Below are 12,881 nucleotides of genomic sequence, written 5' to 3' on the forward strand. Positions count from 1 at the left end.
AAATATTTATAAAACTTGAAAACTCCTAATAGAAAGCAAATAATAATAATCCCGAAAATATGCTAAATCCCGCAAAATCCAAAACAACTTTATCTTATTTCACCAAGTCCTTAACGAAGAGAATATTGTACATTTTTTCATACGATCTGTCTAAAACATAAACAGTAAATCTTTCCAAATATTCTAATAAGGACAATGTATCCTAATATTTTTTTTCTTGTTATTAACTTCATGCAGGCTAAAAACCTTTGTAGTCGAAGCTTTATTTACCATAAAAAAAAAAACTTGAAAATACGTAATAATAATCTGCGAATTCATATTTTAAGTTAACATTGATTTCAGCAATAACAAAAATTATTAATTATTATCAATGGCCACTATTCATCTTATTGTGTAAAATTATGGCCTTGGGCAAGATTATCTATGTGATGTTACATTGTTAGATCCATCACTAGGACTGGATTGGCCCGGCGAGTTACCGAGTAAAACTCTGTGGGCCGCGAAAATTTTGGGCCGTGCTGACTGAAAATATGTTTAGAGTTAAAAGTTGAGACTATAAAATAAAAAAAAAACTATGCAAGGAATAAGAATGTACCCAGGGGCCGCCAGTTTGTAAGTGTGCTGGTGATCTACAGAAAACTCGGTGGGCCAAATTTGTCCAATCCGGCCCTGTCCATCACAGAATAACTGTGGATTTCTGTATATCTGTCACGATACTAAAATATATAAAAATTGTTATACCTATTACCTAATGTATTAAAAAATATTCTAGTACGATTCATTATATTATTTTGAATGATATTATAAATTATAAGCCAATACTATTAAAAGTGAATAGATTGTATATTATGTTAATCCTCATACTATTCTTTCACAGGAAAAAAAAAAATTTGAAGAGTCAAAAAAACATAATAAGGATGCCTTAGTTCTAATTAATCAGCAGAGAGATAGAATTAAAAGGAAACAGTCAGGAGAAATTAATCTGAAGAATGTGGTTCTTCAGAATGTAACTAATTAAATCTATCCTAATAATATTTTGAATGATCTATGAGAATGTATCTTTGGTTTAGGCAAAAGCAGTATTTAAGTTAATTGAAAAACTTAATAATCTAGTTGGAGCTGCCAATTGTCATGTATCTGATATAAATGAGTTGATAAAAACCGTTAAAAAAAATTCAATCAAAATAGAAGACCTTACAGAATCCATATCATCTATGGAAGTGAAGTTACAAAGTATAAAAAATGAAACATTAAATGTTGAAGGTAAAAAAAAATCTTGAATATTTTATGTTGTTGATACTGAAACGTGTAAATTATATCTTGTACAGAGTGTAAACTGGAACTTATTGAAATTGATAAAAATATCAAAAGTATCGATGCAAATATTTACCCTGTGAAAAGCAATTTAGAAAGCATTAAAAACAAACTAAGAGGTCTAACTGAAAAAATGTCTGGTTAGTATTTTCATATTATAAATAAAAATAAGATGTTAATTTAGTTTTATATAGTAGGTACCTATAATATACTGTATTTAACTATTTATTTAATTTGTATTGAACTACTTGTGTTTTATATTAAGCTATTGATCAAGAACTTGAACGCGAAAAAAGAAAAGAAGAAGGCAAAAATCAATTACTACAGAGAAAGTTTCCGGAAATGTGGAAAGCAATAACCTGGCTAAGAAAGTGCGATAAGTCATCAATTTTTCATGGACAAGTTTTTGAACCCTTATTCACTCAGGTATTTTTAATTAAAAAAATATTTTATATTTACTTAGTTTTTAAAATAATAATAATATTATATGTTTGTACAATTATTAATAATTATAGATTGAAGTACGTGACCAAAAAAATGCCAAGTACATAGAAAATATTATTAATTATCGTGATATGATTGCATTTGTTTTTGAATATGCAGAAGATCTGACTACATTTAATAAAATAGTAAAACAAGAGCATTGGAAAAAAATTAATTCAATCTCAGCTCCACCTGCCAATTTTAAAATTAACGAGATACCAAATTATGATATAAATAGTTTAAGGTAAGTTATTAAACTGCTTATTAAAATATTGATGGTTGTAAATAAAATGTTTATGCTAAATAGTTATGCCAATTTATATACTAAATAATATTCATAAACTAAATGAAATTCTACACTCTTTATGGCCAAGATAATGTCAAAAGAAAAAAAATATTTGTTTCTTCATTCAGGAATATGAATTTTATTATACCTACAGGGAAACATCCATTTAACAAAATTTTCTATTAACGGAATATATTTGAGAAACAAATTTATTTAGTTCTATTTATCGTATTCCTATATCAACATATTTTTTTTTGCCCGTGAGATTAGAAGTAATATGGAAGTTTCATTGTATTGTATTATTTATAATAATGTTATTAAATCAATATTATGGTTTATTTGTGTACAAACTTAAGTTATCAATATTTTCATTTTTGAAACAGAAAATTTGGTTTCCATACTTATGCATTAGACATGATACAAGCACCACCTGTCATAAGGAGATATCTAACTAAAAGTTACGACATGCAAAATATTCCTATTGGTTCCAAAGAAGTTTTCAATCATATGCAGAGTTTACCCAGTAAAATTAGCTTCTTTTTTGCAGGTAATTCAACAAAATTGATATTTAGATTATCTATTGGGATATTTATTATGTTTATCTGTATTTTTATTTGATGTGATTTTATATTATTTACAGGTAATGATCAAGTTAGTATAAGAAATTCAAACTATACGGGAGAAAAAATCACACGACAATCACAAATATCAACTGAGGCACAATTTTTGCTGTTTTCTGTAGACTCAAATTTGATTCAATCTTTGACAACCAAGTAAAGTTTTATTATAATTCTTATGACTAAGCTCGGAAGTTGATGATTTTTTCATTTGTTTTTGTTAAGTCTTAGACAATACAACTTTCCTAGTTAAAATGTGGTAATAAAAAAAAAATAGAAATGCTGTATTTTTCATCTAAAACGGTTTTTATTCAAAACTTATCATTTGACAAAAATATTTGTATTTTTTAAGCAACAAATAAATATTAATAAACTTTTTTATAAAATTAGGATAATACTATTAATTTTGTTGTATATTTTTATTTGATGTATAAAGTTAATTAGAAAAAATATAATTCAACTTGATATTTACATGGCTTAATTTTTTTTAATACATTTTAGTTACATTACAAAAAAAAAATTTCATTTTAATAATTTTAAATTATAAATTTTAGGGTTCCAAATTTATTTCACACATTTATTGTAATGTTATTTTAATCAATTAATTTGTTTTAAATTTGATTTTGTTATTGGATTTTTTTTAGAAAAGAAGAAGCTAGAGTAAATTGTGAAAATTTGGCTCAACAACAAACTGAATTTATTAATCAGCTTAGAACTGCCGAAGACAGTCGTCAACCTTTTTTTGATAGGAAAAAAGATATACAAGGAAGTTTTATGAAATTTCAAAACAGACAAAAAGCTTATGAAAAAATGGTAAAAGATATGGAGTTCAAACAAAGTGAACTTAAAACAGAAAAAGAAAGATCCACAAAATTATTAAGCCAAAATTCGGTTTGTTTATTATAATCTATTAAATATTAATCATTCATCAGTTTGTTCATCGGATTATTAATGTATTTTTGTATTGTTAGCAACTAATCAATAAGTACTTTGATTCAATGAATGGAGCTGTTGCGATGTTGGACAGTTATTCAACTAGTATGATATATCTTATGAGTTCTGCCTTTGTTGTTAACAATTGTTGCGTTGACATGGAAGATGAAAACAAAGTTTTGAAGCAATTAAAGACACTCTATGTAACTAACATGGTAAAGATTTTTGCAAATTTAAATTGTTTGTTTAGTTGACTTTATTTTATGACTTATATTATTTTATTCTTAGAGCAATTTCAGTGATTACCTGAAGTACATACAAAAGTTGGAATCTGAATTCAAGAAAATGTTAGATGTAGCTGTACATTGGACTAATGGAGTGTCTCCATACGATAAAACTTTATTTCAATCCATGATTGAAAAATTTGCAAATATAGAACAGAATGATGTTGATGATTTAGATGTATTAATTGTTGAGAAGAAAGCCAAACTCAACTGTCTTAATATTGATCCAAATGCTCCTCAGGTAAGAGAAGAACAAATGTTAACTTTTTGTTTTAAAAAAAACTAATTTAGAATAATTAAATATATCAGTTATATTTTCTGTTGATTGTATTATAGTTAATAAAAGAATACAAGGAACGCAAGATAAAAATAAAGAATTTAGAAAAGAAATTGGAAAATTTAAACCTCAATGCTCAAACCAAAGAACATGAAATTGAAAGATTACACTCTGAATGGTTGCCAAAAATTCAAGAACTTACTGCCTTGTTGTGTAATAATTTCCAGAAATTTCTCAGTTCTTTTGGTTGTAGTGGCTTAATTGACTTGGACATTGGCGTAACGAGGGTAAATATTCTATACCAGCTATTCTTTTTGGCAATAATTATAATTTATGATTTACATCCAAATGTTGGTTTGTAGTACGATTTCCAAGCATATGGGCTTTTGATAAAGGTGCAATTTCGCAATGACATTCCTTCACTGAGGCTATTAGATGCCAAAAGCCAAAGTGGTGGTGAACGTGCTTTGACAACGGCTCTATTTTTGTTATCCCTTCAAGAAGTTACTCATTTTCCATTCAGAATTGTTGATGAAATTAATCAGGTTTGTAGACTTTAAAATCTATAATGATTACGATATTAGATAATTATTTAATAACATACAATGATATTAATTTCATAGGGCATGGATAAAGTATATGAAAGGAAACTGATGGAACTGTTTATGGAGTTATTTCAAGACAGGAACAATCAGTATTTGGTTGTCACACCAAAGGTTTGTTGAATGTATTTGTTGAAGGGATTAAGGGAGAAGGATTTTTTCTATACAATTTAAAAGTTTATATTTTACTTCAGTAGTTCAGTGGTGAATGTAGAACTTCACTCTTAGATTATATATTTATATTATTAATTTGTTTTTTATACATTTTATTATAACCAAACTATTTAATCAATCACAGATAACTGTATATTTTATGTCTGTGTTATGAGAATATTTTATAAAAATCTGTGCCTACTAAATTATATCTATACCTGTATAAGTTTCTGTAATACTTGTTGAACATTACCCTAATATTATTTGTATCATCAATGTAAAATAGTCCTTTATTAATAGATTTTTTTAAACCGAATGAAATTTGTTGTGAAAAATAATTTGGTTGTGTCATGGTTTTTGTTGCATATATAATAATGTAATATCCTAAAATTTATTATAGCTCAACAAATATTAGGATAACAATTTATATATACCTAATATAATAATCATACATTAGGTAAGATAATAATAAATTTGTGGTCTCAAAATATATTAATAGTTATATAATATAATATAAGTCATATAATTTAGTTAGTATAATATTAAACATTGTTTTTATTCATAAATTATTTTTAAGCTTAATATTGGCTTAAACAAATCCAAAATATTATGTGTAGGTATTAAAATGAATTAATATATATTAATTTTTTAATTTTTATTCTATGATTTCAGTTGATCAAGAACCTTTCATTTAAAAACACCACGGTGGATATTATATTTTGCATTGATAAATAAAGAATCAAACATGACCATGGGAATTTTTTTTTTATTATATTGTGTCTTATTCTAATGACTCAATATCTCAAATATTGTGAGTTCTTATTGTATTAACCTAACATTATGCATTTTAATTAATTAATTATTTATTTTATGTTTTATACAGTCTTATAAGTAATTGTTAAGATTCATGTTTCATTTTTATATTCAATATTCATAAAACATTTAAGTCTTAAGTATTCAGGAAAAAAAAATGTATAACTTTTTATACACAATTAATGCATATTATTATACATTGATATTAAAAGAATTCATTATTCAATAATTTTATTTTGTTTATTTTTTTATTATTCAATTCACAAATTTATTATACACCAACTCATAAAAATCATACTTAAAATCTACCATCTAAATAATATCTAAAAAAAAAAATAATAATAATAATAAACAAAGATTGTACAATCAAATATCTGTGATCAACTCACCGTAAAGATAATCTAAAATCAAATGTACAAAAAAAAACTGATAATAATAATGTGTTAAGGCACTAATTAACCCATAATAGTATATAAATATTTATATTCAAATGAATTATTTAATTTTTTATTACAATTACACAATATATTATTATTAACTATATAAAAATCTAAACACAGTACCTAGTTGAAAAAAATATTTGCATATATTATGTACATATATATATAATATATATATATGGTAGCCGTGAAAATCAATAAGAATGTATACCGAAAAAAATTTCTATCACAATACTTGTAAAAAAAAAAAATCAAAATTATTATCGCACAGGTATGATACTGCTGCGTCCATGATGGCGTAATATTATCATGTTACGTTTAAATTTCAACAGTTTTTTTGCGCTCTCATCGTTTAAATTTTGTATCCCCTCCGAAAAAATCCACAGCGATCGTCTCAGCTTCTCGGTCGGGAAGGGGAGGTTACCTCCCGCATAAAAAATTAATATAATACAAAACACTCTTCGGTTTGGGAGATGCATAAATGGTATGATGTGGCACGTGCTCGACTTTAATCGCCAATCGGGCAATAGAGAATTAACAATAAAAATTATGTACTTAATAATAATAATAAAATAGGTATGGCTGGGGGCAGGAAAAAAAGATCGACGACACAATTTCTTTTCGCCAGATAGGTAAAATTTTTCCTGACACTCGATCCGTCCCCCACTCGACGACAACGCCTTGCGCACCCACAAGTTTCGGCAACGGACTTCCGCACCAGTATTCCCCCACCCCTTCCAAACGTTCCATACTAATGTAAATAAAATATTCATGATAACACGATTTGCATGTTTGATTTATATGTTTTTATTTTAAATTCTAAATTCTATTATAATGTGTCTGTACCTATATAATATACAAAAACCCAGTACAATGACACTATCGAAAATCATACAATATTGATATATGTACGCACTACGCAAGGCACTAAAATATGATATTAAGTCTATGTAATCACGTTTTTCGGTTGATCGATATAATATAATGCTATAGGTATTAGGTACGTATTATAATATAGTTCTATAGTCTACTATATAGATCAATCGCACGACGTGTTCTTGTTTGACCGCGCGCGCACACACCCATGTATGTTATTTTATTTATTTATATTTCGCAGTAGTCTATATAAAGAATTTATGTATATATATATGATATATATTAAATATTTTATGTACACGGTTTTATTGGGGGGTGTTTATACAAATAATAATAATTATTATAATAATAAATCAATATCACAAAAGAAAAAAAAAATAATAAAACCGTCAAACGAGGTGGGAGGAACGGTTTCCAAAAATAAGTTACACGATTAAAAATATAATAATATAATAGGTAAGTGTATATTATAACATAATATATACATAAATAATATTACAAAACGAGAACTTGGTCTGTTAAAAGATGATTAATAATATAATAATAATAATTAGAAATAATAAGCGAGACTAGTTTTAAAAAATATAATAATAATAATAATAATAATAAAGATAGTGATCGACTCGGAGAGTCTTTATTCATAAAAAAAAATTATATATATATATATATATATATATAAAGCTATATATAACTCGTGTATATGTGGTCATAGTATAATAGTTCTATGATATGTCGTGGGACAGAGTTAAACCTCCCTACGCTGTACAATAAGTGATCACGCACGACGGATATACCGTGGTTATGGTTAGGGTCTAGGGGTGTGTGTGTGTGTGTGTGTGGTGTGAAGAGTGGAGTAGAGAGTGCCGGCCACCCCAACGACATAGTCGCAGAGCATTAAAAAGATGTATTGTCATCGATTTACTACGGTTGAGCGTTTATACAATGATGATACTATCATACCTGTACAGTGTACACACATAATATATATGAGTGTAGGTAATACTAGGTAAATGGTATGATATAATAAATTACAATTATATAAATATTTTTTCTCTCTCTCTATACCTATATAATAATATAATAATAGTATGTAACATGATATACATAATATCGACACTGATCCGCGTATATATATTATATATATAGGTACACCCTGTGTGTGTGTATACAAAATAAATTATTAAATCAAAACGAAAAAAGAATTGTACATCTCGAAAATATACCTACTAAAAATTCGATTACATAATATTATGTTATTATATTATATCCATTTCGTATAGACATATAGTAGGTACCTACTACCTATCTACCTATCGTAACAATATTTTTTAACAACGAATTATTGGCATATATACTATCGACATCGACACGCGTACATAATAATATTATTGTAATATATTATAGGAACTGATATATACATAATATAAAGAGAGAGAGAGAGAGAGGCGTGCGCAGATCTGTACCCGTCGATCGTGCAGTGATGCATCATTCCATGTGACGGTACTTGTGGGCCGTCATCTGCGACAGGCCGAGCACGGCGTACTGGCAGCTCAAGCAGTGGTAGTGTGTCTGCTTGCCGGAGTGCACGCAACCACCGGGCTGGCCGCATGCCTGCGCCGGGGTGAACTTCTCGAAGCCAGCGGCCATTATGGAGTCAAGCTTCTGATGCTGGCGCCGGTGAGCCACTACTTTGTTGGTGTCGGTGCACACGAACTCGCACTTGAGACAGTGGAAATGCGATGCCTTGTTCTGACCGGTACCTGTGTGAGGCGAGCGAGAGAATGGACCAAAAACAGAAAAAAAACGTCATTATAATAACGGGCATCGACTTCGTCATGGGTGGGGGAGGGAATAGTTAGATATATGGTATGGGAACGGGAGGCAGGATTGTTACCAAAAACGTTTTCAATTATGCAGGATATATTATAACATGAAGGTCATAGGGTATAGTTAGATGGTGTACTCACTTATGGCAGAAATGTAAGTGCACTCTGCTCGTCCGCACGACACGTTGGCCCTGTATTGCTGGAAATCGCCTCCCATCAGAGTATCGAGTCTGCGAAAAAAAACCAAAGTCAGATGAATGGTACACGCACCATATGCCACACAATATGTATAAGTAGGTATATTATTTTAAATTAAAAGGCAAAGACACAGTACCTAAACAATTATCTAGGCATATAAAATGTAAGCATAATTATTATTATATCTCTTTATAACATTATTTATCTTCGAACGAATTATATGATTATATTATTTTGGTAAGAATCAAAAAAAATATTAAAAATGTGTGTGGGGGTAATGCATTGTAAAATCAAAACAGAGGGTGCGAAATGGCCGTGATACGAAAATAATGCAGAGCACAATTATTTCAAATAACGCTGCACTGAAAATTGTTTTTCCTCAGATATTATTTTGATATTCAGCCAAAGCTGTATATCATTTGTTAATCAACGCCTCGAATCATCAAGGGGCAGGAGATTTAATATTTTATTTTTAAATAGCGATGAAATAAAATATTGGTTACATATATAACATTTATATCATTATATTATGTTAATTCGATGCTTAAAAATTCAAAATCTAAGAACATCTTTTCGTGTTCATTGTCACTATACGTAATATTAGTCGACGAATTTTCTGTGGTATAGGTATATAATATGGATATGGGCATATGGCATAAGAAAACATAATAATTTAATAATATACCGACGCCAAAACATAATATATATATCATCGTTTACAGTAAAACAATCTCCGGAGAATGTTTTAAATCATAACCAAGTTCTGCCTATATTATTATGACGTTAACGGAACGTACCTCTCATGTCTGGCCGTGTGCTGAACGAATCTGGTCTTGTCACAGAAACTGTAACCGCAGTCCTGGCGCATACAGTGGAAGTGCGTCTGGTGCTCCCTGTAGCCACAATGCGCGTAATGACAGTCCTCGTTGAATCGAAACCGCAGGTATCCCTCGGGAACAGGTTCGTCCTTGAGGATGCGCATCGAGTTCTGGACTCGTGCCTTCCTCATTTCCGGGCTCATGTCACGCGACGGCGACACCGGCCGGTTGACGTGGTGATGTGGCGCCGCTGCGGCTGTCCCGTCGCTGCCGCCAGCCGCCTCGCCACCCCGATGGTGGTTCAGCAGCCCGTTGTGGCCGGCCGCCGCCAACATGGTCTGGTGGTGGTTGAAGCCGGGCGGTGGAGCGAACATCAGGCCTATAAAATCCGGAAAACGACGCGTTACTAATATATTGATCATATTATAATTTGTAAGTCGAGGTTGATATTGTTAGTATTGGTCGGGTGAGGTCACAATGGTCGGATTTTTAACTATTATAAATACTAATTTTGACTGCCCACTGTAAAAAAATATATACAAATATATATAAAAAAAAAACCAATAAAACAGGTACTGTTTATTCTTGCAGTTGCCAATTGTATCGCATTTGGACATGTAGTCTATTGTATAACTCATTGTAGACTATATAACACTGAGTTCATCTCACTTATTCTCACTCACTTACATCGTGTCGTATATTGATGACGTATACAACTTTAAACCATATAATATGCACAACATCGGTGAGCCAGACCGATTGGGGACAGTTTAATGTACTTGAATAGCCTATACGAAACGCCGCGTGACAATAATTTTGTCACGTCTACATTTTTGCCCATTATGGACACACGCACATTATTTTATTCGTTATTCACAACAGTGTGATACATTTAATTTGTTGTTGATTGGTCAAAAATAATATCGAGTGATGACAAAATGAGTTTAAAACTAAAATATGCATGCATCTGCGATGTTTGGGACTGCACCATAACAACGTTTTACTTCTGTAGATTTGGTGGTGGGTCTTATAAGACATGGGATTTTTTAGGGTTTTCGAACCAGCAATTGCCAGTCACTTATCTGGTTGGATTATTTATTTACTGAATTTACGGTGCGATATAAAAAAACCGTCATCACACTGGCCGGTCAAATGAGTATAATATAACATATAGGTATTTATTGTAATGAAGAAAATTATGTTATGTTTGTGTGGTGTTGTACAGGTGTGTAGGTACTTACTGGTTGGTGACGAGTACATGGCTTGGATGGCGTGTGGCATGAAAGGCAATCCTTGGGACGTCATCAGAGACGCGAACTGTTGGTTGGCCATAGCGGCTGCCATAGCTGCACCGAATCCCGGTATATTAGTATACGGCGAGTGCGGCATACTGGCGGCCGAGTTGCTATCGCCCGAGATCGGCATCATTGTCAGTGCTGCGAGCATGCGGTAAATACATATTATAATTATTATTATTTATTATTATATAGGTGAAAATAACTGTTTTAGCTTTTAAAATACAAATTAAATTCAAGTTGCTTAGGAATATTTTGATCAGAGGATATATTTATGTACTTTTGGCCAACCGGATATAATTTTTCGGGTGATATAATTATTTGTAAAAACGATTCTCACCGGGTGGATGCTGTGCGATCTCTTCGGTATCGTCGTTGTTGTTGTTATTTATGTTCTCGGTTTTTTGCATAAACGTCGGTAAGGCGCCCGGCGTGTGCTTGATGATGTGCGGTTTGAGCTTGTCCAATTCCGAAAAAGCCTTGAAAAAACGAAATATAGATAGTCGTTTTATAATGACGTTAATAATATTGATATTATAATATATAGTAATTCATCGATGCTGCTGGACGCAGACTGAGTCGTTCGTATATGATATATTATCGGCAATCACGGATATAATATAATATAATATAACGAGTAAATTAAGGACGGGACGATGAAGACGTGTAAAAACTAAACATTTTTGCTGTCTACAGCCGCGCACGTTTCCAATTTGCTCGTTATCGCGGCAATTAATTAAATGCTATACTATTTGTACGATTACTACCTATATGGTTTATAGTATATCATACATAAAAAAATTATAATTTATTATTATTATCCATATAACGTATATTTGAACGCATATTTTTTTAATCTCAAAACGGGGTAAACGTGGGCGTGAACGACGTGCTCATAGTTTATTTTTTCCGCTACATCGGGTGAGTGGTTAGGTTTGGAGGGTAAACGAACTCCGATCTGAATTTATAAATACAATACAAGTGAAACAAAGCGTACGGTAATGCAGGGCAATTCACTGTTGTACGCCAACAGGTCGCGCCACGTGTTTGTTTTCCAACGACATGCATGATATTATTTCCTCGAAATCACAAGCAAAGTAAATGTCTTCGAAACTATACCAAACCGATTGTGGTAACTTTTTCCGTATTTTACTTATGACAATGAGTGTCAGCGTAGGTAATTTAATATATTTTTATCATTAACCTACTGACGAAATCTAAACGAATAATATATAAAATATAAGATAGGTATATAACAGTTCAGTGCAGCTAAGGGTTTCTGTAGGTATAAAAAATGGATTGGCTTCGATTAATGTACCAATATTATAAATAGTTTTCATGTCTGAAATTCGTCCGAACCATTTCGTATAAATGCGAAAGGTTTTATCGAGTGATGAAAATATATCAACGAAAAAAAAACTTTTATTTTTATTACGGTACCATATTTCCTATACCAAGCTTAAGAGGACGTCGCACCCGCATGTGTTGTCTCCGTCTTACATACGTACGCAAATTTTCGTTCGCTAGTTTCAATAGGGTGCTGTCATTTTTGATTTTAGAGTGAATTGACCTATTATCAAACTTTTAGCTAACAACATTATCTGTGCCCTCTCGTTGGTTTTTTACGATATTAAAATTTTTAAGTGAGTTATGAGCATTTAAAACA

At 30.7% G+C, this 12,881-nt stretch overlaps 2 protein-coding genes across 3 annotated transcripts in view; one reads left to right on the forward strand and one right to left on the reverse strand.

Moving 5' to 3' along the window:
- LOC100159740 (structural maintenance of chromosomes protein 5) overlaps positions 1 to 5,832 on the forward strand; it is an 8,797-nt gene extending 2,965 nt beyond the window's left edge. The window contains exons 6-20 of the mRNA XM_016801777.1: positions 878 to 1,006; positions 1,071 to 1,233; positions 1,329 to 1,454; positions 1,580 to 1,740; positions 1,830 to 1,884; positions 1,984 to 2,041; positions 2,467 to 2,630; positions 2,724 to 2,856; positions 3,345 to 3,591; positions 3,672 to 3,848; positions 3,922 to 4,158; positions 4,254 to 4,481; positions 4,557 to 4,739; positions 4,818 to 4,910; positions 5,622 to 5,832. Coding sequence (XP_016657266.1) covers positions 878 to 1,006; positions 1,071 to 1,233; positions 1,329 to 1,454; positions 1,580 to 1,740; positions 1,830 to 1,884; positions 1,984 to 2,041; positions 2,467 to 2,630; positions 2,724 to 2,856; positions 3,345 to 3,591; positions 3,672 to 3,848; positions 3,922 to 4,158; positions 4,254 to 4,481; positions 4,557 to 4,739; positions 4,818 to 4,910; positions 5,622 to 5,684 — 2,217 coding nt within the window. The 3' untranslated portion in view covers positions 5,685 to 5,832. The remainder of the gene's footprint in view (positions 1 to 877; positions 1,007 to 1,070; positions 1,234 to 1,328; positions 1,455 to 1,579; positions 1,741 to 1,829; positions 1,885 to 1,983; positions 2,042 to 2,466; positions 2,631 to 2,723; positions 2,857 to 3,344; positions 3,592 to 3,671; positions 3,849 to 3,921; positions 4,159 to 4,253; positions 4,482 to 4,556; positions 4,740 to 4,817; positions 4,911 to 5,621) is intronic.
- Positions 5,833 to 8,526: 2,694 nt separating this feature from the next.
- Positions 8,527 to 12,881, reverse strand: part of LOC100161789 (zinc finger protein castor homolog 1) — an 85,354-nt gene continuing 80,999 nt past the window's right edge. For both annotated transcript variants that reach the window (XM_008181549.3, XM_001946525.5), the window contains 5 exons: positions 11,556 to 11,694; positions 11,162 to 11,356; positions 9,900 to 10,299; positions 9,046 to 9,134; positions 8,527 to 8,838 (listed from right to left, as the gene is read on the reverse strand). In XM_008181549.3, the coding sequence (XP_008179771.1) occupies positions 8,564 to 8,838; positions 9,046 to 9,134; positions 9,900 to 10,299; positions 11,162 to 11,356; positions 11,556 to 11,694 (1,098 nt within the window). In that variant the 3' untranslated portion in view covers positions 8,527 to 8,563. The remainder of the gene's footprint in view (positions 8,839 to 9,045; positions 9,135 to 9,899; positions 10,300 to 11,161; positions 11,357 to 11,555; positions 11,695 to 12,881) is intronic.

The sequence above is a fragment of the Acyrthosiphon pisum genome, chromosome A1, assembly GCF_005508785.2.
Source record: "Acyrthosiphon pisum isolate AL4f chromosome A1, pea_aphid_22Mar2018_4r6ur, whole genome shotgun sequence".
NCBI classification, from domain to species: Eukaryota; Metazoa; Arthropoda; class Insecta; order Hemiptera; family Aphididae; genus Acyrthosiphon; species Acyrthosiphon pisum.